The sequence below is a fragment of the Theropithecus gelada genome, chromosome 15 (genome assembly GCF_003255815.1).
Source record: "Theropithecus gelada isolate Dixy chromosome 15, Tgel_1.0, whole genome shotgun sequence".
Taxonomy (NCBI): Eukaryota; Metazoa; Chordata; class Mammalia; order Primates; family Cercopithecidae; genus Theropithecus; species Theropithecus gelada.
In genome coordinates, this window is record NC_037683.1 from 10,240,322 (window position 1) to 10,264,372 (window position 24,051).

Here is a 24,051-nt window from a genome sequence, read left to right on the forward strand (position 1 = left end):
GTGGCGGGCGCCTGTAGTCCCAGCTACTCGGGAGGCTGAGGCAGGAGAATGGTATAAACCCGGGAGGTGGATCTTGCAGTGAGCCGAGATCCGGCCACTGCACTCCAGTCTGGGCCACAGAGCGAGACTCTGAAAAAAAAAAAAAAAAAAGATTGTGGGAAGCGGAAGAGTGAAAATCCCTATTACCCCCACCCAAGCATTGAGTCCCCAGCACACACGTCTGCCCACAGGCAAATAAGTGCTTGGACAAGGCTCCATGTTCTTTGCAGGTCAAATTGTGCATAGATAGTGGCACAGCAGAGGCGGGTGAGAGATGGAGTCAGGAGACCTGGGCCTGGCCCTGCTAAGCTGCTAATTGGAGTGTGGTCTTAGTTTCCCTACTCAGAGTGTGGACATGGGGCCACTGATGGTTCTAGCCCTTGTGTGTGGCTCACTTGGCATCTTGTCCACTCCCCAGGCAGTGGCTCTGCCAATGATCCTGTGAGTGTTCAGGAATCACTGTTGCCCCTGGGGAACCCTGTCCTGGAGTGGCCCACCTGCCTGCCCCCAGCATGGCGTCTGACACTCCCGAGTCGCTGATGGCCCTCTGTACTGACTTCTGCTTGCGCAACCTGGATGGCACCCTGGGCTACCTGCTGGACAAGGAGACCCTGCGGCTACATCCGGACATCTTCTTGCCCAGCGAGATCTGTGACCGGCTCGTCAATGAGTGAGCAGAACCAAGGGGCAGAGGAGGGGCAGGGGTCCTCCCATGAATGTGTATAGAGAGATTGGGACCATGTGTGCACTACATGGGGAGTAGCTATGGAGACGAATGTGTGAGGGTGTGTATTTGCACATCGATGTTCATGGGTGCAAGAGAATAGTGGTGTATCCATAACCGTAAAGGTGTATATGTGTGTGTGTTGGTGTGTATGTGGAGGGGTGTGCATGTAAAGGCATGGGTGTGTGTACACATGTAAGCTTATGCAGCATAGGTTATTTTTGAGGGTAAAACTGCATGTGTGCATTTAGAGATGTGATTGTGTCAAAATCTGCATATAAATGAAGTGTCCCACGTGTGTATGTACATTCGCATGCACACACCTGTGCTTGTGAATTCAGTGAGCATGGCCACATAAGGGTTTAGGTGCCAGTGCCAGAATAACGGATCCATGACCAGGGAGTGAATCATCCAGAGTCACTCATTTGAGACAGGGTCTCAAGGAAAAAGTCTGAATGGCCCTCCGAGGGCCTCCCTACTCCTAGGGGCTCCTAGAAGCATGCTATGCAGTCACTGAATGCTGGGAGTTCAATCTAGAGGCCCAGATGGTGGCCAGGCATGGTGGCTCACACCTGTAATTCTAGCATTTTGGGAAGCCAAGACAGGAGGATCACTTGAGACCAGGAATTCAAAATCAGCCTGGGTGACATAGCGAGACCTTGTCTCTACGGAAAAAAAAAAAAGAAAAAGAAAAAGAAAAAAATAGATTCCCAGAAGGGAAATTGGTAGACAGCTGCATAGGAAACCAGAAGCCCGTGTGGGCCTGAGGACAGAGGTGGACCTGTAATAACGTCCTGAGCATTTACTGTGGGTCAGGCTCTAGGTTGGATACTTTGCAGGCCAGAGTTATATACACTTTACAGATGAAGAAACTGAGGTCTGGGAAAGTTCATTTACTCGTGTGAAGTTGCCCAGGTAGGAAGCAGCCAAGCCATGATTTAGATTCTAAAGCGTTTGAATCCAAAGCATTTCCCAGCAGACCAGGATTCTTGCATGAGCTGATGTCTCAACAGGGCTTAATTAAGGGCTTGCCCTGTACCCAGCTGGGAACTCTGAACTACTTGGCTTACTTTGCCTGTTTAAAAGGGTCACAGGAGGGGCTTAAAGAAGGTGATGAGAGTGGCCATGCCAGGCTGCCCCTGCAGTGTGCGTGGAGGTTGTGTGACAGGCATGTGCATTGGGAGAGATGCCCCCTGCATCACCTAGAAGGTCTCCCAGAGAGCTGCCTTTAGATTCCTGGTTCCTGGGCACCCTTAATCTTACTGGTAGTTTAGTTAAGATCCAACCAGATACTCTTAGGAGAAGGAGGTTGCTACTTGGGGTGATCCAAGAAAGCTTCAGGGGGAGGAGGGCTTGGCTTTGAAGCGAGGATGAGAGTCCCTGTGGCCCTCCCCTGAGCCAGGCTTTCTCCTCTCCCAGGTATGTGGAGCTGGTGAACGCTGCCTGTAACTTCGAGCCACACGAGAGCTTCTTCAGCCTCTTCTCAGACCCCCGCAGCACCCGCCTCACGCGGATCCACCTCCGCGAGGACCTGGTGCAGGACCAGGACCTGGAGGCCATCCGCAAGCAGGTGAGACCTGCCCCGCCACAGCACCGGGAGGGCCCACGCCAAGCAGGGGCCAGGCTGCTCTCCTCCAGCCCAGCCATCCCCAGCCCAGCCAGTGCACACCCTGACTGTGCACATCACCCTTTCCAACCCACCTGTAGCCCAGGACAAGGCCTGGGGCGGGGGGAAGGGGCAGGGGCGGTGATGATGATGGAGCTGTGCCCACTCCCAGGACCTGGTGGAGCTGTACCTGACCAACTGCGAGAAGCTGTCTGCCAAGAGCCTGCAGACACTGAGGAGCTTCAGCCACACCCTGGTGTCCTTGAGCCTCTTCGGCTGTACAAACATTTTCTATGAGGAGGAGAACCCAGGGGGCTGTGAAGATGAGTACCTCGTCAACCCCACCTGCCAGGTGCTGGTTAAGGATTTCACCTTTGAGGGCTTCAGCCGCCTCCGCTTCCTCAACTTGGGCCGCATGATTGATTGGGTCCCTGTGGAGTCCCTGCTGCGGCCGCTCAACTCCCTGGCAGCCTTGGACCTCTCAGGCATTCAGACGAGCGATGCCGCCTTCCTCACGCAGTGGAAAGACAGCCTGGTGTCCCTCGTACTCTACAACATGGACCTGTCTGACGACCACATCCGGGTCATCGTGCAGCTGCACAAGCTGCGGTGAGCTCCTGGCCCAGAGCTCACCAGGGTGGGGATGGGTGGGCAGGTGGGGAAGAGTAGGGGTGAGTGTTGTCATGCACGCCCTCAGGGTTTAGGAGCCCTTGGCTAGGCAGAGGGTGGGGATGAAGACACAGTCCCATTCCTTAAACCCAGTGTTTCACGTGGATTGGGGCTGTTCGGGGTTTCTTCCCAGAATGCCCTGGAGAAGTCATGGCAGGCATGGGCCATCCCCTGCTAGAGGTTAAAGGAGCCGGGGTCTGCAAGGCAGCCCCACCCTGTACCCAGCTCCTGACCTGCATCCCCTACCCCGATCTTCAGACACCTGGACATCTCCCGAGACCGCCTCTCCAGCTACTACAAGTTCAAGCTGACTCGGGAGGTGCTGAGCCTCTTTGTGCAGAAGCTGGGGAACCTAATGTCCCTGGACATCTCTGGCCACATGATCCTAGAGAACTGCAGCATCTCCAAGATGGAAGAGGAAGCGGGGCAGACCAGGTGGGGCCCCGCCCTCCATGGCTACTGGTAGGGTGTCATTCAATAAGCATTTAGGCTGGTGCAGTGGCTCACACCTGTAATCCCAGCACTTTGGGAAGCCGAGATAGGCGGATCACTTGAAGCCAGGAGTTGGAGACCAGCCTGGCCAACATGGTGGCAGACACCTGTAGTCCCAGCTGCTTGGGAGACTAAGGTGTGAGAATTGCTTGAGCCCGGGAGGTGGAGCCTGCAGTGAGCCGAGATCACGCCACCGCACTCTAGCCTGGGCAACAGAGTGGGACTTTGTCTCAAAAAAAAAAAAAAAAGTATTTGCCAAGTACCCCTCTACCAAGTGCTGTGGTGTGTGCTAGAGATAAGGAAACAAATCAGGTCCTGCCCTCTCAGAGTCTGTGTGAGCTGGTGGGGACAGTCAAGTCATTACAAGGGCTATGGTAGGGGCAATCCAGGGCCCCAGGGTGGCCTGAAGATCAGGAAGGAAGGAGGAGGAGGGACGCATCCTGGCTGTCCTGAAAGCTCATTCTGCCTTTGCCAGAGGAAAGGTGTTCTAGCAGAGGGAACAGCACCTGTAAAGGCCAGTAAGTGAGAGCATGAGGAGCGACAGGGGAACTACCCAATGCTCAGCCTGACCAGAGCACAGTGCCATGGGGGGAAGAGACGAGGCTGGCAGTGTCTGCCACCTATGGAGTGGACATAGGTCAGTTCCTGGGGGAAGAGGCGAGGCTGGCAGTGTCTGCCACCTATGGAGTGGACATAGGTCAGTTCCTGGGGGAAGAGGCGAGGCTGGCAGTGTCTGCCACCTATGGAGTATTGCTGGACATAGGTCAGTTCCTGGGTTGGTTGGTTGAGAAGTTTGACCAAACCCTACCAGCTGTAACTGGCCACCCATAAGCCCTGGCCCCAGCCTACTTTAATGGTGTTCAGTTGAGCTTGTCCCTTTGTGATTGTTGGTGAGACCTAAAAGTGCCGTGTCCTTACTAAAATGGCAGGTGGTTTCCAAAGGTGGCTGCATCTACGTGTTCCCCTACTATGTGACCTTGCTACCCTTCCATCAGGAGGTGGTGCCTATGTCCCCTACCATTAAAAACAAAAGGAACCGGGGATGAGGTTGGAGGACCTAGAAGAGAAAGCAAGGAAATGCCTCACCACCCCCAGTGGGGAGACCCAGCTCAGGCCTGGGCCCCAAGCCACTGACACCGGCACCCTCTTTCCCCAGCATTGAGCCTTCCAAGAGCAGCATCATACCTTTCCGGGCTCTGAAGAGGCCGCTGCAGTTCCTCGGGCTCTTCGAGAACTCTCTGTGCCGCCTCACGCACATTCCGGCCTACAAAGTGAGCGTGGAAGTGGGATGGGGCTGGGCCAGGGAGCCTTGGGAGAGGGAAGGAGCTGGATTCTGGGGCTGGAGACTGAGTTGGGATCTGGCCTCCCAGCCCTTGGCCTCTTCTGGGTTGTTCTGAGCATGTCCCACCCACAGGTAAGTGGTGATAAAAACGAGGAGCAGGTGCTGAATGCCATCGAGGCCTACACGGAGCACCGGCCTGAGATCACCTCACGGGCTATCAACCTGCTTTTTGACATTGCCCGCATCGAGCGCTGCAACCAGCTGCTGCGGGCCCTGAAGGTCAGCTCCAAGCCTAGGGCCTTGGCCTCCTGTCCCTCCCCACCTGGAGGGTGCCAGGCTTGGCTGAGCCATGTCCCCAGAGCCCCTGTCCCTCTGCACCCTGTCCCCAGGGCCCCAGGACCGGAAACCCCAGCCTGGGCCTCACAGCACTTGACTTGCTTCAGCACTGGCCTTGTTCAGTCCCCACCCTGGTGTCTGCTCCCCAGGCCCCACTTCTGCCTTTAGAGAGCAAGACCAGGCTAAACCCTGCCCCAGAGAGCCTGTTCCAGCCCCTTGCAGAGCCCAGGCCTCTCCTTGCACTTGCCAGCCTAGGTCCCCCTTGTCTTCATACAGCTGGTCATCACGGCCCTCAAGTGCCACAAATATGACAGAAACATTCAAGTAACAGGCAGTGCCGCCCTCTTCTACCTAACAAATTCCGAGTACCGCTCAGAGCAGAGTGTGAAGCTGCGCCGGCAAGTCATCCAGGTGGTGCTGAATGGCATGGAATCCTACCAGGAGGTGACGGTGAGCCCCCACCTGCCACGGCCTGCATGCTCTGACCCAGCCACCCCTTTCCTGCTTCCTGCATCCCGCTAGGGCTCCCCCGGCTCTGGGCTGCATCCTTCCCAGCTCCCTTTCCCACGGCCGCACTCCCTGACTCTTGGGACCTGACACTCAGGGTCCCCGGGACCTGGCCCTTCCCACAGTCCATCACCCCTGGCTGCCTTCCATCCTCTTCCTCCCTGCCCCATGTGGGGGTGGGGGCCCAGGGACCCTGCCCTTCTCCCTGCCTGAGCTGTTTCCTCAGCCCTTCTGCTCATACACTCTGCTGGGGGATTTCTTACCATAAATAAAAATAATAAAAGCTTTTATTATAGAAAAGTTATAATTATAGATATACAGAAAATAAAAATCACCCGTAAACCCACTACCCAGATTTAGGCACCATTAACATGGGCTATCGATTGTGGATTTTAGCCTATGCACACGTATTTTGTAAATGGGATACACAAACTGCGTACTGTTTGTATACAGTGGATTTTTACTTCAACTATGTCACATGAACATGAAATCTCCTTTATCAGCCAACATTTCGTTTTTTTGAGACAGAGTTTCACTCTTGTTGCCCAGGCTGGAGTGCAGTGGTGCGATCTTGGCTCACTGCAACTTCCACCTCCTGAGTTCAAGTGATTCTCCTGCCTCAGCCTCCCAAGTAGCTGGGATTACAGGCATGCGCCACCACGTCTGGCTAATTTTGTATTTTTAGTAAAGATGGGATTTCACCATATTGGTCAGGCTGGTCTCGAACTCCTGACCTCAGGTGATCCACCTGCCTCAGCCTCCCAAAGTGCTGGGATTACAGGTGTGAGCCACCGCACCTTACCAGCCAACAAATTTTTTTTCATATGGAGTCTTGCTCTGTTGCCCAAGCTGGAGAGCAGTGGCGGGTTCAAGAGATTCTCCTGCCTCAGCCTCCGAAGTAGCTGAGACTAGAGGCACATGTCACCACACCCAGCTAATTTATGTATTTTTAGTAGAGACGGGGTTTTGCCACGTTGGTCAGGCTGGTGTTGAACTCCTGACCTACGGTGATCCACCCGCCTCAGCCTCCCAAAGTGCTGGGATTACAAGCGTGTGCCACCACACCCAGCCAACATATTTATATAACAAAAAAACTTTTTTCATTTCAGACGGGCAATATGCCAATGTCCTAACGTGGTTTGAGGGAGGCATATTTCACACATGAGCATGAAGACCTGATCATCAATCTTATAAACTACGAAAGGATCAAACAATAACCCTTTTTTTTTTTTTTTTTTTGGAGATGGAGTCACACTCTGTAACCCAGGCTGGAGTGCAGTGGCACGATCTCGGCTCACTGCAACCTCCACCTCCTGGGTTCAAGCGATCCTCCTGCCTCAGCCCCCCTAGTAGCTGGGACTACAGGCACGTGCCACCACGCCCGGCTAATTTTTGTATTTTTAGTAGAGACAGGGTTTTACCATGTTGGCCTGGCTGGTCTCGAACTCCTGAGCTCAGGTGATCCACCCGCCTTGGCCTACCAAAGTGCTGGGATTACAGGCGTGAGCCACCGCACCCAGCCACAATATATATATTTTTTAATTAAGAGAGCATCTCAGGCTGGGCGCGGTGGCTCATGCCTGTAATCCCAGCACTTTGGGAGGCTGAGGCAGGCAGATCCTGAGGTCAGGAGTTCAAGACCAGCCTGGCCAACATGGCGACACCCTGTCTCTACTAAAAAATACAAAAATTAGCTGGGTGCGATGGCTCACGCCTGTAATACCAGCACTTTGGGAGGCCGAGGCAGGCAGATCACCTGAGGTCAGAAGTTCGAGATCAGCCTGGCCAACATGGTGAAACCCCGTCTCTATTAAAAATATACAAATTAGCCAGGCATGGTGGCAGGCGCCTATAGTCCCAGCTACTTGGGAGGCTGAGGCAGGATAATTGCTGGAACCTGGGAGGCGGAGGTTGCAGTGAGCCGAGATCGAGCCATTGCACTCCAGCCTGGGTGACAGAGCAAGACTCTGTCTCAAAGAAAAACAAAAACACAGGGTCTAACTCTTGCCAAGGCTGGAGTACAGTGGCACAATCACAGCTCACTGTGCCCTCCACCTTGCAGGCTCAGGCAAGCCTCCCGCCTCAGCCTCCCCAGTAGCTGGGACAACAAGGCATGTACAACCACACCCAGCTTTTTTTTTTTTTTTTTTTTTTTTTTTGAGATGGAGTCTTATTCTGTTGCCCAGGCTGGAGTGCAGTGGCACGATCTCAGCTCACTGCCAGCTCCGCCTCTCGGGTTCACACCATTCTCCTGCCTCAGCCTCCCGAGTAGCTGGGACTACAGGTGCCTGCTACCACGCCCGGCTAATTTTTTTGTATTTTTAGTGGAGACAGGGTTTCACCATGTTAGCCAGGCTGGTCTCAAACTCCTGACCTCGCGATCTGCCTGCCTCGGCCTCCTAAAGTCCTGGGATTACAGGCATGAGCCACCGCGCCCTGGCCACACGCAGCTAATTTGTGTGTGTGTGTGTGTGTGTGGTGACAGGGTCTCAGGGTCTCACTATGTTGCCCTTGCTATCCCCTGGCTCAAGTGATCCTCCTGCCTTGGTTTCCCAAAGTGCTGGGATTGTAGGCATGAACATTGCACTAGGCCCAAAAATTGTTTAATAATGTTTCTTTTCTGATTACAAAAGATACCCTAATGCTTAAGCCAGGCACAGTGGCCCTCACCTGTAATCCCAGCACTTTGGAAGGACAAGGAAGGCGGATCACTTAAGATCAGGAGTTCCAGACCAGCCTGGCCAACATGGTGAAACCCTGTCTCTACCAAAAATACAAAAATTAGCCGGGCATAGTGGCGGGTTCCTGTAGTCTCAGCTACTCGGGAGGCTGAGACAGGAGGATTGCTTAAACCCGGGAGGTGGAGATTTCAGTGAGCCGAGATCGTGCCACTGCCCTCCAGTCTGGGTGACAAAGCAAGACTGTATCAACACAAAAACAAAAACAAAACAAAAAAATGATACCTAATGCTTAAAAGATGAAAAAATTCAAGTGATACAAGAATGTATTAAATAAAGCGAAAGCCACTCACAGTCTTACCTCTCCTCCCCGAGATACAGCTGGTATTAAGGTTCATTTTCATAACTGTTGACACCAGCATATGTTCAGTGTCCTCATCCAGAGAGAGGCCACTGTGTGGAGGACTCTGCTGGAGCTTGGAGGCAGTGGCCAAGGTCAGGGCTCTGCCCAGTATGTGAGACAGCCCCCAGAGTCGAATAATTTAGGTTGCTGTTTCATCTTTTGTGCTCCCAAGCAATGCTTTGTTAATTATACTTAGTTAGTTATCCTTATAATACATATCTAGAAGTAGAGTTGTAGAATTTCAGGGGCAATATCTGAGTGTGTGTATTTTTTCTTTTCTTTTCTTTTTTTTTTTTTTTTTTTGAGACAGAGTCTCTCTCTGTTGCCCAGGCTGGAGTGTAGTGGTGTGATCTCGGCTCACTGCAACCTCTACCTCCAGGTTCAAGTGATTCTCCTGCCTCAGCATCCTGAGTAGCTGGGACTACAGGAGCACACCACCACACCTGGCTAATTTTTGTATTTTTAATAGAGACAAGGTTTCGCCATGTTGGCCAGGCTGGTCTGGAACTCCTCCTAGCCTCAAGTGACATGCCCACCTGCCCCTTCTCTACAAAAAAGTTTTTTAGGCTGGCATGGTGGCTCAGCACTTTGGGAGGCCAAGGCAGGTTGATCACCTGAGGTCAGGAGTTCAGGACCAGCCTGGCCAACATGGTGAAACCCGGTCTCTACTTAAAATACAAAAATTAGCCGAGTGTGGTGGTGGGAACCTGTAATCCTAGCTACTCAGGAGGCTGAGGCAGGAGAATCGCTTGAACCCAGGAGGCAGAGGTTGCAGTGAGCCGAGATGGTACCATCGCACTCCAGCCTGGGTGATGATATTGAAACTCTGTCTCAAAAAAAAATTTTTTTTTCTTTTAATTAGCTGGGTGTAGTGGTATGCGTCTGTAGCCCCAGCTACTTGGAGGCCAAAGTGGGATGATTGCTTGAGCCTGGGAAGTGGAGGCTGCAGTGAACTCTGATTCTACCACTGTACTCTAGCTTGGGCAACAGAGGAGACCCTGTCTTAAAAAAAAAAAAAAAAAAGGAAAAAAAGGAAAAGAAAAGAGAAAAAGAAGACTAGTTTGAGACTCCCAAATGAATTAATAAATCTGTCACAGAAATGGAAATCAAAATAAGAGGAAGTCACATTTCATCTCAAGAGCTTGGTGATACCCAATGTCGCATAGGTAGGCAAGAGCACCTCACACCCTGTCTACTGGTGAGGGATGAGTCGTGCAACCTTTGTGGAGGGCAACCAGCAGAACCTGCCACAATTGTAAATGCATCTATCTTTTGACCTAGCCATTCCGCAATTAGAACTGTTCTTAGAGGAAAAAAATATGCATACATCCTCACTTGTAAAATTTTTTTGAAAAAGGCCGGGCGCAATGGCTTATGCCCGTAATCCTTGCACTTTGGGAGGCTGAGGCAGACGGATCACTTGAGGCAAGGAGTTCTAGACCATCCTGGCCAACATGGCAAAACCCCGTCTCTACCAAAAATACAAAAATTAGCCAGGCGGGGTGGTGGGCAGCTGTAATCCCAGCTACTAGGAAGGCTGAGGTGGGAGAATCGCTTGAATCCAGGTGGAGGTTGCAGTGAACCGAGATCGTGCCAGTGCACTCCAGCCTCGGTGACAGAGTGAGACTCTGTCTCAAAAAATAAATACATAAATAAAATTTAAATTTAAAAAAAGGCCGGGTGTGATGGCACATGCCTAGGAATCCCAGCCACCTTGGAAGCTGAGGTGTGAAAATTGCTTGAGCCCGGGAGTTCAAGGCTGCAGTGAGCTATGATGGCACCACTGCACTCCAGTCTGGCAACAGAGAGACCCCATCTTAAAAACAAATAAATAGGGCCAGGCGAGGTGGCTCACACCTGTAATCCCAGCACTTTGGGAGGCTGAGGTGGGTGGATCACCTGAGGTCAGGAGTTCAAGACCAGCCTGGCCAACGTGGTGAAACCCCGTCTCTACTAAAATACAAAAATTAGCCAGGCATGAGGGCGGGTCCCTATGTAATCCCAGCTACTTGGGGAGGCTGAGACGGGAGAATCGCTTGCACTAGAAGGTGGCTGCAGTGAGCCAGGATCATGCCACTGCACTCCAGCCTGGGCGATAGAGTAAATGAGACTCCATCTCAAAAAAAAAAAAAAAATTTTTTTTTAAATTGGCCAGGTGTGGTGATGTACTCCTGTAGTCCCAGCTACTTAGGAGGCTGAAGCAAGAGGATTGTTTCAGCCCAGGAGTTTGAGGCTGCAGTGAGCTGTGGTCGCACCACTGCACTCCAGCCTGGGCAACAGAATGAGACACTGTCTCAAAAAAAAACCCCAAACAAATCAATAAGCAAATAAACCTGCAGACGGTACAAAGAAAACTGAGGATGTAGAGCAACTGAGGAGCTCCTGCACTGCTGATAGGAGTGTAAACTGCTAAAGCCACTGTGGAAAACAGTCTAGTGTTACCTAATAAGGTTGAAGACATGCACACCCTGTGACCCAGAAGTCACCAGGCATGTGTGCCCTAAAGAAACCCATGCTTATGGTCACCAGGATGCAGGTATAATAATACATGGTTCACAGTAGCCAACTCTTAGAGTCACCCAGACATCCATCAGCTGTAGAATGGATGAATAAATTGGGGTGTCATGATGGAATACTATACTGTAATGAAAAATCAATGCATTTCAGCTATGTATAACAACCGTTAATCTTGCAAACCTACAGAATATCTATGAAAAGCAGGGGCCAGCCAGGCGTGGTGGCTCACGCCTGTAATCCCAGCACTTTGGGAGGCTGAGGCAGGTGGATCACCTGAGGTCAGGAGTTCCAGACCAGCCTGGCCAACATGACGAAACCCCATCTCTACTAAAAATACAAAACTTAGCTTGGCATGGTGGCGGGAGCCTGTAATCCCAGCTACTTGGGAGGCTGAGGCAGGAGAATCACTTGAACCTGGGAGGCACAGGTTGCAGTGAGCTGAGATCACGCCATTGCATTCCAGCCTTTGCAAGAAGAGTGAAACTCCATCTCAAAAAAAAAAAGAAAAAAAAAAAAAAAGGCTGGGCACAGTGACTCCCGTCTGTAATCCCAGCACTTTGGGAGGCCAAGGCTGGTGGATCACGAAGTCAAGAGATCAAGACCATCCTGACCAATATGGTGAAACCCTGTCTCTACAAAACATGCAAAAAAATTAGCTGAGCGTGGTGGCACACGTCTATAATCCCAGCTACTTGGGAGGCTGAGGCAAGAGATTCACTTGAACCCGCAAAGCGGAGGTTGCAGTGAGCCAAGACTGCACCACTGCACAAAATGCCAGGCGTGGTGGCTCATGCCTGTAATCCCAGCACTTCAGGAGTTCGAGTTGGGTGGATCACGAGGTTAGAAGCTCAAGACCACCCTGGCCAAAATGGTGAAACACCATCTCTACTAAAAATACAAAAAATTAGCTGGGTGTGGTGGCGGGTGCCTGTAATCCTAGCTACTCAGGCAGCTGAGGCAGAAAATTACTTGAACACTGGAGGCAGAGGTTGCAGTGAGCCAAGATCATGCCATTGCACTCCAGCCTGGGTGACAGAGTGAGACTCCATCTCAAAAAAAAAAAAAAAAAAACAGGGGCCATTGGATACACCTGTAATCCCAGCTACTAGCGAGGCTGAGGTGGGAGGATCACTTGAGCCCAGGATGGAGAGGTTGCAGTGAGCTGAGATTGTGCCTCCACACTCCAGCCTGGGTGACAGAGTGAGACCCTGTCTCAAAAAATAAAAGAAAGCAGGGGCCAGGTGCAGTTGCTCATGCCTAGAATCCCAGAACTCTGGGAGGCTGAGGTAAGAAGATCTCTTGAGCCCAGGAGGTAGAGGCCAGCCTGGACAACATAGTGAGACCCCATCTCTACAAAACACAAAATAGTAGCTGGGCATGGTGGCACACAGCTGTAGTACTAGCTACTCAGGATGCTGAGGAGGGAGGATCGCTTGAGCCCCAGAGGTTGAGGCTGCACCATGATGGTGCCACTGCGCTCCAGCCTGAGTAGCAGAGCAAGACCCTGTCTCAAAAAATAAAAATAAAAGAAGGCTGGGTGCAGTGGCTCACACCTATAATCCCAACACTTTGGGAGGCCGAGGCAGGCAGATCACTTGAGGCTAGGAGTACGAGACCAACCTGGCCAGCATGGGGAAACCCCATCTCCACTAAAAATACAAAAATTAGCCGGGCGTGGTGGCGCGCCTGTAATCCCAGCTACTCAGGAGGCTGAGGAAGGAGAATTGTTTGAACCAGGGAGGTGGAGGTTGCAGTGAGCCGAGATAGGTCCACTGCACTCCAGCCTGGGCAACAGAGCAAGACTCCATCTCAAAAAACAAAAAAAAAAGAAAAAAGCAGGGATATTGTAGTGGTTCTTTCTAGGGGGGTCTAAGGGCTAAGGGGCTTATGATCTGGAAGGGACAATGGGGACTTCTGGGTGCTGACAGTGTTCTGTTTCTTGACCCAGGTGATGGTTACATTGAGTTCACTTTATGTTATTTATAAAACTATACATTTGTGGGTTTTTTGTTTTTTTTTTTTTTTGAAACGGAGTCTTGCTCTGTCGCCCAGGCTGGAGTGCAGTGGCGTGATCTGGGCTCACTACAAGCTCCACCTCCTAGGTTCATGCCATTCTCCTGCCTCAGCCTCCCGAGTAGCTGGGACTACAAGCGCCCACCACCACACCCGGCTAATTTTTTGTATTTGTAGTAGAGACGGGGTTGCACCATGTTAGCCAGGATGGTTTCGATCTCCTCACCTCGTGATCCGCCCACCTGGGCCTTCCAAAGTGCTGGGATTATAGGCGTGAGCCACCGCGCCCTTCCACATTTGTGTTTTATGCATTCTTCTGTATGAATATTTCACATTTTAATAAAATTTTTTTTTTTTTTTGAGACAGAGTCTCGCTCAGTCGCCCAGGTTGGAGTGCAGTGGTGCGATCTCCGCTCACTGCAAGCTCCGCCTCCCGGGTTCACGCCATTCTGCCTCAGCCTCCTGAGTAGCTGGGACTACAGGCGCCCGCCGCCACGTCCGCTAATTTTTTGCATTTTTAGTAGAGACGGGATTTCACTGTGTTAGCCAGGATGATCTCAATCTCCTGACCTCGTGATCCGCCCGCCTCAGCCTCCCAAAGTGCTGGGATTACAGGCGTGAGCCACCGCGCCCGGCTAATAAAACTTTTTTTTTTTTTTTTTTTTGAGATGGAGTCTCGCTCTGTCGCCCGGGCTGGAGTGCAGTGGCCGGATCTCAGCTCACTGCAAGTTTCGCCTCCCGGGTTTACGCCATTCTCCTGCCTCAGCCTCCCGAGTAGCTGGGACTACAGGCGCCCGCCACCTCGCCCGGCTAGTTTTTTTTTTTGTATTTTTTAGTAGAGACGGGGTTTCACCATGTTAGCCAGGATGGCCGCCATCTCCTGACCTCGTGATCCGCCCGTCTCAGCCTCCCAAAGTGCTGGGATTACAGGCTTGAGCCACCGCGCCCGGCCAATAAAACATTTTTAAAAGAACACTTGTATAGCCTCCTCTTCCAGAAAACCGGCCTGGACTGCCAGAACTCTGGGTGATCTCATACCTCTAGAGAGTTCCTAGAGCCCTGCTCCTGAGTCTGAAACTGAATGTGCCCCGCTTGTGTCCTGTCTCGGCCCAGGTGCAGCGGAACTGCTGCCTGACGCTCTGCAACTTCAGCATCCCCGAGGAGCTGGAATTCCAGTACCGCCGGGTCAACGAGCTCCTGCTCAGCATCCTCAACCCCACGCGGCAGGACGAGTCCATCCAGCGGATCGCCGTGCACCTGTGCAACGCCCTGGTCTGCCAGGTGGACAACGACCACAAGGAGGCTGTGGGCAAGATGGGCTTTGTCGTGGTACGTGTGGGGGGGTGCCCCCTTCCTCCTGAGCCTCACTACTCTCCCCCACCCCTCTCCACCACTCCTCTACCCTGAGTGAGAGTCTCAGAGCAGGGCCTGGGACTGGGAGTTGGAGAGGGAGAGTGTGCTGAAGCATGAGGGTTTTAGGCTAGAGCAAAGGAAGAATTTCTTAATGCTGAACGTTGCTGGTGGCCTCATAGATTTCTTCCACCTACAGCATACTATCATCCTCTCCCAGTCCCTGCACTCATCCTGCTTTCATAGGCTCCATAGGGAAAGATGCCAGGTTGTCCTTCTGTCTTTGTGTCCCCAGCACTTCCTGGCATGGGCCCTGGAGGCCAGTGGGGAGGTGATAAATATCACTGGTGAAAGGAAGGAAAGATTGACAAAGGAGCTCAAGAGCTTCTGGTCTCATTTGATGGTTAGGGAAGCTCAAGCCCCAGCGGGAAGGGCTGTGCCCAAAGTCACAGAGGAGTCACCCGAGGGCCAGGAATGGCACCCGGGCCTCCTGATGCCAATACTAAGGGGCTGCGGAGTGGATGCCTTCAAATAGCCTCCCCCAAAGATATGGAGACTTGATCTTGTCAAGACTCCTGAACTAGCCGTGGTGAGCCTCAAGACTCCTGTCAAGACTCCTGAACTAGCCATGCTGAGCCTCCCCTCTATCTTGGGTTCATGGGGGTGGGAGTTCTTGAGCCCCAGCACTCTAGCAGAGTCTTGTCCCTGCCTGCAGACTATGCTGAAGCTGATTCAGAAGAAGCTGCTGGACAAGATAGTAAGTCAAATCTTCACGAAGTCGCGCTGCCCTTTCCCTAGCCCGCAAGGGGCCTGGGCTGCCCCTGGGGGAGGTCCATGTTTTGTCAGGGGCCCCCCTCCCTGGGTACCAGGAGCCTTGGCTGAGCCCTGTCCTGCCCTCACAGTGTGACCAGGTCATGGAGTTCTCCTGGAGCGCCCTGTGGAACATCACAGATGAAACTCCTGACAACTGTGAGATGTTCCTCAATTTCAACGGCATGAAGCTCTTCCTGGACTGCCTGAAGGTAGTGTCCACCTCCTGCAGCAGCAGCTGCCTCAGCTGCCCACATGGCCCCTCTGCTGTCCCGAGGCTTCCCAGCAACCAAATCTGTAGCACCCCTCACCCATGCTTCCGGAGAAGGGCAGTGGGGACAGACTCAGGCCCACCCACCCAGGATTTGCTGCTGACAGAAGCTCCAGACCCAGATGGCCTGGTGGGGCCTCCTGAGAGCGCCCACTCCAAGGGAAAGCCCCTCCCTGTCTCCTCAGCAGTCATTCTCAGCCTGCCCACAGCTGGCCAGAGCCCACTACGCTACGAGCTAGACAGCAGGTCTGTTCATCCTTAAACACATGCTCTGTTTTCCTGCTCTGATTTCTAGGAGGGTCCCTTAAAATAATATTTTGAGCTTTGGTGAACACAACCACGTCTGTCCCATAGGTCAGATCTCTAATCAGCCTTTGCCTTTGTGGCAAGGAATCCCACCCCTTTAATCCCTTAGTGTGTGTACCCTGCACTGACCTAGGTGCATTGGAGGGTAGGAGGGCAGCCTATATGCCCCCTTTATCTAGTTGGCATGGCCAGATGCCCATAAAGCTTTTTGGTTAACAATACCAGATACTAAGTCATTAAGTACTAATTGATGTGGCCCACTGGCTCTCATTTTCCCAGGAATTCCCAGAGAAGCAGGAACTGCATAGGAATATGCTAGGACTCTTGGGGAATGTGGCAGAAGTGAAGGAGCTGCGGCCTCAACTAATGACTTCCCAGTTCATCAGCGTCTTCAGGTTAGTACTTTTAATCCTTTCCCTTTTTGCCTTGGCTGCCAAGATGCTCAGAGCTCTAGTGTCTCCTCGGTTGCACAACTGCTCTTAGCCTAGGTTTGCTATAAATGTCGTTTTCCATCGATAATATGGTCTCTTATTCATTCAATCCTTCATAAGTGGCCCTTTTGTAATTATATATCTTTTTTTTTTTGAGATGGAGTCTTGCTCTGTCACCCAGGCTGAAGTGCAGTGGCGCAATCTAGGCTAACTGCAAGCTCTGCCTCCTGGGTTCCTGCCATTCTCCTGCCTCAGCCTCCCAAATAGCTGGGACTACAGGTGCCCGCCACCATGCCCAGCTAATTTTTTTGTATTTTTTAGTACAGACGGGGTTTCACCATGTTAGCCAGGATGGTCTCAAACTCCTGACCTCATGATCTGCCCGCCTCAGCCTCCCAAAATTCTGGGATTACAGGCGTGAGCCACCGTGCCCAGCCTGTAATTATATCTTAAATGACCTCAAATCCCTTTAGAACTAATCTGGATATATAGACAGTATGTGATAAAGAAATAACTAGCACCTCTTGCTTCTTGTTTTAAGTTGGGGTCCTGCAGCTGGTATCTGAAGAGAAACTCGGGGAGTGGGACTCCATTTTTCTGTCTTTCTCCTGGCAGCAACTTGTTGGAGAGCAAGGCCGATGGGATCGAGGTTTCCTACAATGCCTGCGGCGTCCTCTCCCACATCATGTTTGATGGACCCGAGGCCTGGGGCGTCTGTGAGCCCCAGCGCGAGGAGGTGGAGGAACGCATGTGGGCCGCCATCCAGAGCTGGGACATCAACTCTCGGAGAAACATCAATTACAGGTGCGGGCAGGGTGCGGAGCGGGGATGCAGTGTGGAATATGGGGTAAGTGCTGGGCAGGATGCTCATGCCATTAAGGTCTGCTCAGAGCTCCCGCCTTTCTTCTGGTCCTCTGTGGGGTTCTGCTTTCACTCACTGATGTGTAGCTGCACACAGCACAGAGCATAAATAAAGGCACGATCTCACCCATGCAGCCTGGAGCATTTGTCATACATGCCAACATCTGCATGTACCCAAAGCCTGCTCTTTGCAAACTACTGATACCTACTGATTTGTGGGGAAAGGTGGGGAGAAAATAGACACACAACAGAAAACCATACAGATGGGCCGGGCACAATAGCTCTTGCCTATAATCCCAGCACTTTGGGAAGTCGAGACAGGAGTATCATTTGAGCCCAAGATTTCTTTTTTTTTTTTTTTGAAATGGAGTCTTGCTCTGTCACCCAGGCTGGAGTGCAGTGGCGCAGTCCAACTCACTGCAAGCTCCGCCTCCCGGGTTCACACCATTCTCCTGCCTCAGCCTCCCAAGTAGCTGGAACTACAGGTGCCCACCACCACGCCCAGCTAATTTGTTTGTATTTTTAGTAGAAACGGGGTTTCACCGTGTTAGCCAGGTTGGTTTCCATCTCCTGACCTCATGATCTGCCCGCCTCGGCCTCCCAGAGTGCTGGGATTATAGGTGTGAGCCACCACGCCCGGCTGAGCCCAAGATTTCAAGACCAGCTTGGGCAACACAGTGAGACTTCCTCTTTACTAAAAATTTAGGCCGGGCGCCGTGGCTCACAGCTGTAATCCCAGCACTTTGGGAGGCCAAGGCGGGCGGATCATGAGGTCAGGAGATTGAGACCATCCTGGCTAACACAGTGAAACCCCATCTCTACTAAAAATACAAAAATTCGCTGGGCATGGTGACGGGTACCTGTAGTCCCAGCTACTCGGGAGGCTGAGGCAGGAGAATGGTGTGAACCCGAGAGGCGGAGCTTGCAGTGAACTAAGATCGCACCACTGCACTCCAGCCTGGGCGACAGAGACAGACTCTGTCTCAAAAAAAAAAAAAATTTTTTTAAATTCAGGCCGGGTGCAATGGCTCACGCCTGTAATCACAGAACTTTAGGAGGCTGAGGTGGGCAGATCACGAGGTCAGGAGTTTGAGACCAGCCTGCCCAACATGGTGAAACTCAATCTCTACTAAAAATACAAAAACCGGCCGGGCGCGGTGGCTCACGCCTGTAATCCCAGCACTTTGGGAGGCCGAGGCAGGCGGATCACGAGGTCAGGAGATCGAGACCATCCTGGCTAACACGGTGAAACCCCGTCTCTACTAAAAATGCAAAAAATTAGCCGGGCGAGGCGGCGGGCGCCTGTAGTCCCAGCTACTCGGGAGGCTGAGGCAGGAGAATGGCGTGAACCCGGGAGGCGGAGCTTGCAGTGAGCCGAGATCGCGCCACTGCACTCCAGCCTGGGCGACTAAGCGAGACTCTGTCTCAAAAAAAAAAAAAAAAAAAATACAAAAACCTGGAGTGGTGGCACATACCCATAATCCCAGCTACTTAGGAGGCTGAGGCAGAAGAATGGCTTGAACCTGGGAGGCGGAGGTTGCAGTGAACCAAGATGGTGCCACTGCACTCCAGCCTGGGCGACAGACCAAGACTCTGTCTCAAAAAAAAAAAAAAAAGCCGGGCGCGGTGGCTCAAGCCTGTAATCCCAGCACTTTGGGAGGCCGAGACGGGCGGATCACGAGGTCAGGAGATCGAGACCATCCTGGCTAACACAGTGAAACCCCGTCTCTACTAAAAAATACAAAAAACTAGCCGGACGAGGTGGTGGGCGCCTGTAGTCCCAGCTACTCGGGAGGCTGAGGCAGGAGCATGGCGTGAACCCGGGAGGCGGAGCTTTCAGTGAGCTGAGATCCGGCCACTGCACTCCAGCCTGGGCCACAGAGCTAGACTCTGTCTCAAAAAAAAAAAAAAATATATCAGCTGGGCGTGATGGTGCACATCCGTAGTCCCACCTACTAGGGAGGCTGAGGCAGGAGGATCACTTGAGCCCAGGTGGTCAAGGCTGTAGTGAGTCGACATTACACTACTGTACTCCAGCCTGGGAGACAAAATGAGACTCCTTTTAAAAAAAAAAAAAAAAGAAAAAGAAAACAAAACAGGACCAGGCACAGTGGCTCACACCTTTAATCCCAGCACTTTGGGAGGCTAAGGCAGGCGGATCACCTGAGGTCAGGAGTTCGAAACCATCCTGACCAACACAGTGAAACCCCATCTCTGCTAAAAATACAAAAATTAGCCAGGCACGTTGGCGGGCACCTGTAATCCCAGCTACTTGGGAGGCTGAGGCATGAGAGTCACTTGAACCCAAAAGGCAGAGGTTGCAGTGAGCCAAGAACTCACCACTGCACTCCAGCCTGGGCAACAATAGAGTGATACTCCATCTCAAAAAAAAAAAAAAAAAGAAGAAGAAAACAGGAATTGTTCATAATCTCACTCCCTGAAAGAGAACCCCTGTTGACATTTTGGTGTCTCTTCTTCCAGCAGTGTTTCTATGCACAGATTTCATTACTTTAAGTCAAGCTGGCATCAATTCCTACTGTTTTGTGACTGAATGGCCAATCACCAGGCAAGGATCTCCCTCGTCATTTTAGCGTGGAGTCACTCTCTTTGTACCATCCTGTACAGATGGACATTTCAGTTGAAAACCCATGTTGGGAGGAACAGGCTGACACTGATGGTTTTGCCAATGTGCGAAGTAATATAGTTCTTGGGGAGAAAGGAAGCAGAATCGCTGGCCCAGGAGTTTTGCACACACGTGTTTCAGGCTTTTGGACCATGACTCCATGCTGGCCCACAGAAGGCCCTTGTCAGAAGAGCAGTCATAGGCTGGATGCGGTGGCTCACGCCTAGAATCCCAGCCACTTTGGGAGGCCGAGGCAGGAGGATCACTTGAGCTCAGGAGTTTGAAACCAGCCTGAGCCCTCACCTCTACAAAAAAATTTATTTTTTTGAGACGGAGAATCACACTATCACCCAGGCTGGAGTGCAATGGTGCGATCTTGGCTCACTGCAACCCCCACCTCCCGGGTTCAAGCAATTCTCCTGCCTCCCAAGTAGCTGAGATTACAGGTGTATGCTGCCATGCCCAACTAATTTTTTGTACTTTAGTAGAGACGGGGTTTCACTGTGTTGCCCAGGCTGGTCTCAAACTCCTGAGCTCAGGCAATCCACCTGCCTCAGCCTCCCACAGTGGTAGGATTACAGGCGTAAGCCACTGCGCCCGGCCAAAAAAATTTTGTTTTTAATTATTCAGTCATGGTGGCTCACACCTGTAGTCCCAGCTCCTCAGGAGGCTGAGGTGGGAGGAGCACTTGCATGGCCTGGAAGGTCAAGGCTGCAGTGAGCTCTGATCACGCCACTGCACTCCAGCCTGGGCAGCAGAGCGAGACCCTTTCTCAAAAAAAAAAAAAAGGTCGGGCACAGTGGCTAAAAAAAAAAAAAAAAAAAAAAAATTAGTCTGGGTGCAGTGGCTCACAGTGGCCTGTAATCCTAGCACTTTGGGAGGCCAAGGCAGGTGCTCAGGGGTTCAAGACCCGCCTGGCCAACAGCAAAATGATGCTCTAACCCAAAATTAGCTGGGCGTGGTGGCATGCGCCTGTAGTCCCAGCTACTCGGGAGGCTGAGGCAGGAGAATCATATGAACCCCAGGAGGCAGAGGTTGCAGTGAGCCGAGATTGCACCACTGCACTCCAGCCTGGGTGACAGAGTGAGACTCAGTCTCAAAAACGAAAAAAGGGCCAGACATGATGGTTCATGCCTATAATCCCAGCACTTTGGGAAGCTGAGGCAGGCGGATCAGTTGAGGTCAAGAGTTTGAGACCAACCTGACCAACATACTGAAACTCTGTCTCTACTAAAAATACAAAAATTAGCCCAGGCACAGTGGCACACTCCTGTAATCCCAGCACTTCGGGAGGCTGAGGCAGGTGGATCACGAGGTCAGGAGATCGAGACCATCCTGGCTAACACGGTGAAACCCCGTCTCTACTAAAAATACAAAAAAATTAGCCGAGTGTGGTGGCGGGTGCCTGTAGTCCCCAGCTACTCGGGAGGCTGAGGCAGGAGAATGGCGTGAACCCAGGAGGCAGAGCTTGCAGTGAGCTGAGATCACTCCACTGCATTCCAGCCTGGGCAACAGAGCAAGACTCCGTCTCAAAAGAAAAAAAAAAAATAGCTGGGTGTGGTGGCACACGCCTGTAGTCCCAGCTACCCAGGAGGCTGAGGCAGGAGAATGGCTTAAACCCAGGAGTCAGAGGTTGCAATAAGTGGAGATCGCTCCACTGCATTCCAGCCTGGGCGACAGAGCAAAACTCCATCTCAAAAAAAAAAAAAACAGTCACACGTGCTTCTGTTCCCAGGGTGCGTCTCCCCTTCTCCCCAGGCTGGGTCTCTGCTCCTTGCTGAGGTCTCCAGCTTTCTGCTCCTCCTAATCTGGGTCCCCTCTGCCTCCCTCATGTGCTTGTGCCTTTATCCTCTCTCCAAGGGAGCCTCGTTGTGCAGCCTGCCAGTGGGATGCAGGGCCAGCTGTCCCTTCTCCCTGGCATCCTGCCAGCCTGTCATGGTTGGTCACTAGGATTCCCCAGTGGGAGGAAACCTCAGACAAGAAAAGACACACTCCTCACCCCCAGTATCCACAGTGACCTTGATTTCTTTTCCTGCAGGTCATTTGAACCAATTCTCCGCCTCCTTCCCCAGGGAATCTCTTCTGTCAGCCAGCACTGGGCAACCTGGGCCCTGTATAACCTCGTGTCTGTCTACCGTGAGTGCTGACTGGTCCTGGGTTCAGACACTCATCCAGCTGAAAGCAGATGTGCCCTCGGGGAGTTTGTAGTCCAGGGGGGAGCATTAATTGCTGCTGCCGCTTTTGTGCCTCGGAGCAGAACCCTCCACTTTCCAGCATTTGTGGGACACCCAGCTTAACGGCCCACTCCTGCCTCCTCACCGGAAGCAGGCCTAGCAGGCGAAACACCTGTGCAGAGTTCCCAGACAGCTTTCTTAATGCGTCTCGTTTCCATGTGCAGCAACAGTCCAAAATCTCCATGCCTGCTGGGCTCAGTGGTGCACACAGCTATTCAGGAGGCTGAGACAGGAGAATTGCCTGAGGTCTGGAGTTTCCAGCTGCATTGAGCTATGATCATGCCTGTGAATAACCATTGCACTCCAGCCTGGGCAACATAGCGAGACCCCCATCTCCAGAAATAAAATAGAAGTCTCCATGCTTTCTGCATGAAAAAAATCACCATACCACCAGCTGGTTCCAACCTGGTGGGTCACCAGAATCACCTGGTGAAAATACGGATAAATCTTGGTCCTTGGATTTGTTGAAAAAGAATATTGAGCGACAGGGCTTAGAAATCTATATTTTTATAGAAACTTCTCAAGGATCACCATCTTTAGGAGCCACTGGTCTCACTGGTTTGGGTGACATTTTCCATAGAATGAGCGCTGGAGGCCAGGCATAGTGTCTCACACCTGTAATCCCAGCCCTTTGGGAGGCTGAGGTGGAGGATTGCTTGAGCCCAAGAGGTTGAGACCAACATAGGCAACATGGCGCGACCCTGTCTCTACTTAAAAAAATAATAATAATAATTAGTCTGGGTGCAGTGGCTCATGCCTGTAATCCTAGCACATTGGGAGGCCGAGGTGGGTGGATCATTTGAGGCCAAGAGTTTGAGACCACCCTGGCCAACATAGTGAAATCCCGTCTCTACTAAAAATATTAAAATTAGCTGGGCTTGGTGGCACGTGCCTGTAGTCCCAGTTACTAGGGAGGCTGAGACAGGAGAATCGTTTGAACCCAGGAGGCAGAGGTTACAATGAACTCAGATCACGCCACTGCACTCCAGCCTGGGTGACAGAGTGAGACTCTGTCTCAAAAAAAAAAAAAAATTATGGCCGGGCGCAGTGGCTCAAGTCTGTAATCCCAGCACTTTGGGAGGCCGAGACGGGTGGATCATGAGGTCAGGAGATCGAGACCATCCTGGCTAACATGGTGAAACCCCGTCTCTACTAAAAAATACAAAAAACTAGCCGGGCGAGGTGGCGGGCGCCTGTAGTCCCAGCTACTCGGGAGGCTGAGGCAGGAGAATGGCGTGAACCCGGGAGGTGGAGCTTGCAGTGAGCCGAGATCCGGCCACTGCACTCCAGCCTGGGTGACAGAGCAAGACTCCGTCTCAAAAAAAAAAGATTTCCCTCTATAACTGGAAATTTAAAGCAGACATATAGGTACACATGCTGTGTATTTTTTCATTGCCTAAATAANAAAAAAAAAACACCGTCTCAAAAAAAAAAAAAAAAAAAAAAATTATATATATAATATATATATATTTTAAGATTTTATATATATAAAATTTTTTTTTTAAAAAAAGAATGAGCTCTGGAAATAAATACAGCAACTTCAAACCAAGGAGTCACCTCTTGCTTCCCCTACATGGATGCAGAACTCCCACCCATGGGGCTGGGCACACATGTCTTGCCCCCACCAAGGCCTGTGCCTTCACACCCCCAGCACCAGGATAGTCCTCACAGACAGGGTGGGTTTCTGGGCCTGGGGCTGATCAGAAGACCATCCTGATCCTCTGCTGTCTGCTCCTATCCCACAGCGGACAAGTACTGCCCTCTGCTGATCAAAGAAGGGGGGTTGCCCCTTCTGAGGGACATAATTAAGATGGCGACCGCACGGCAGGAGACCAAGGAAATGGCCCGGTAAGAGACTAGCAGTGTGTTTCTGCCTGGAACCTTGATTTGGGGGAGTAA

General features: G+C 51.8%; 1 protein-coding gene and 1 non-coding gene across 3 annotated transcripts in view; one reads left to right on the forward strand and one right to left on the reverse strand.

Annotated features, from left to right (window-relative positions):
- The window catches only part of ZER1 (zyg-11 related cell cycle regulator), a 45,591-nt gene that overhangs the window by 17,783 nt on the left and 3,757 nt on the right, over positions 1-24,051 (forward strand). The window contains exons 2-15 of one of the 2 annotated variants that reach the window (XM_025358640.1): positions 458-709; positions 2,183-2,333; positions 2,542-2,978; positions 3,297-3,473; positions 4,687-4,801; positions 4,945-5,091; positions 5,425-5,598; positions 14,380-14,595; positions 15,332-15,373; positions 15,519-15,638; positions 16,283-16,398; positions 17,050-17,238; positions 21,957-22,054; positions 23,898-24,000. In XM_025358640.1, the coding sequence (XP_025214425.1) occupies positions 552-709; positions 2,183-2,333; positions 2,542-2,978; positions 3,297-3,473; positions 4,687-4,801; positions 4,945-5,091; positions 5,425-5,598; positions 14,380-14,595; positions 15,332-15,373; positions 15,519-15,638; positions 16,283-16,398; positions 17,050-17,238; positions 21,957-22,054; positions 23,898-24,000 (2,243 nt within the window). In that variant the 5' untranslated portion in view covers positions 458-551. The remainder of the gene's footprint in view (positions 1-457; positions 710-2,182; positions 2,334-2,541; positions 2,979-3,296; positions 3,474-4,686; positions 4,802-4,944; positions 5,092-5,424; positions 5,599-14,379; positions 14,596-15,331; positions 15,374-15,518; positions 15,639-16,282; positions 16,399-17,049; positions 17,239-21,956; positions 22,055-23,897; positions 24,001-24,051) is intronic. The other variant, XM_025358641.1, reaches the window with a different exon arrangement.
- Positions 6,759-6,862, reverse strand: LOC112608809. Its single transcript, XR_003116093.1, has one exon. It is a non-coding gene; the product is annotated as a small nucleolar RNA U13 (small nucleolar RNA).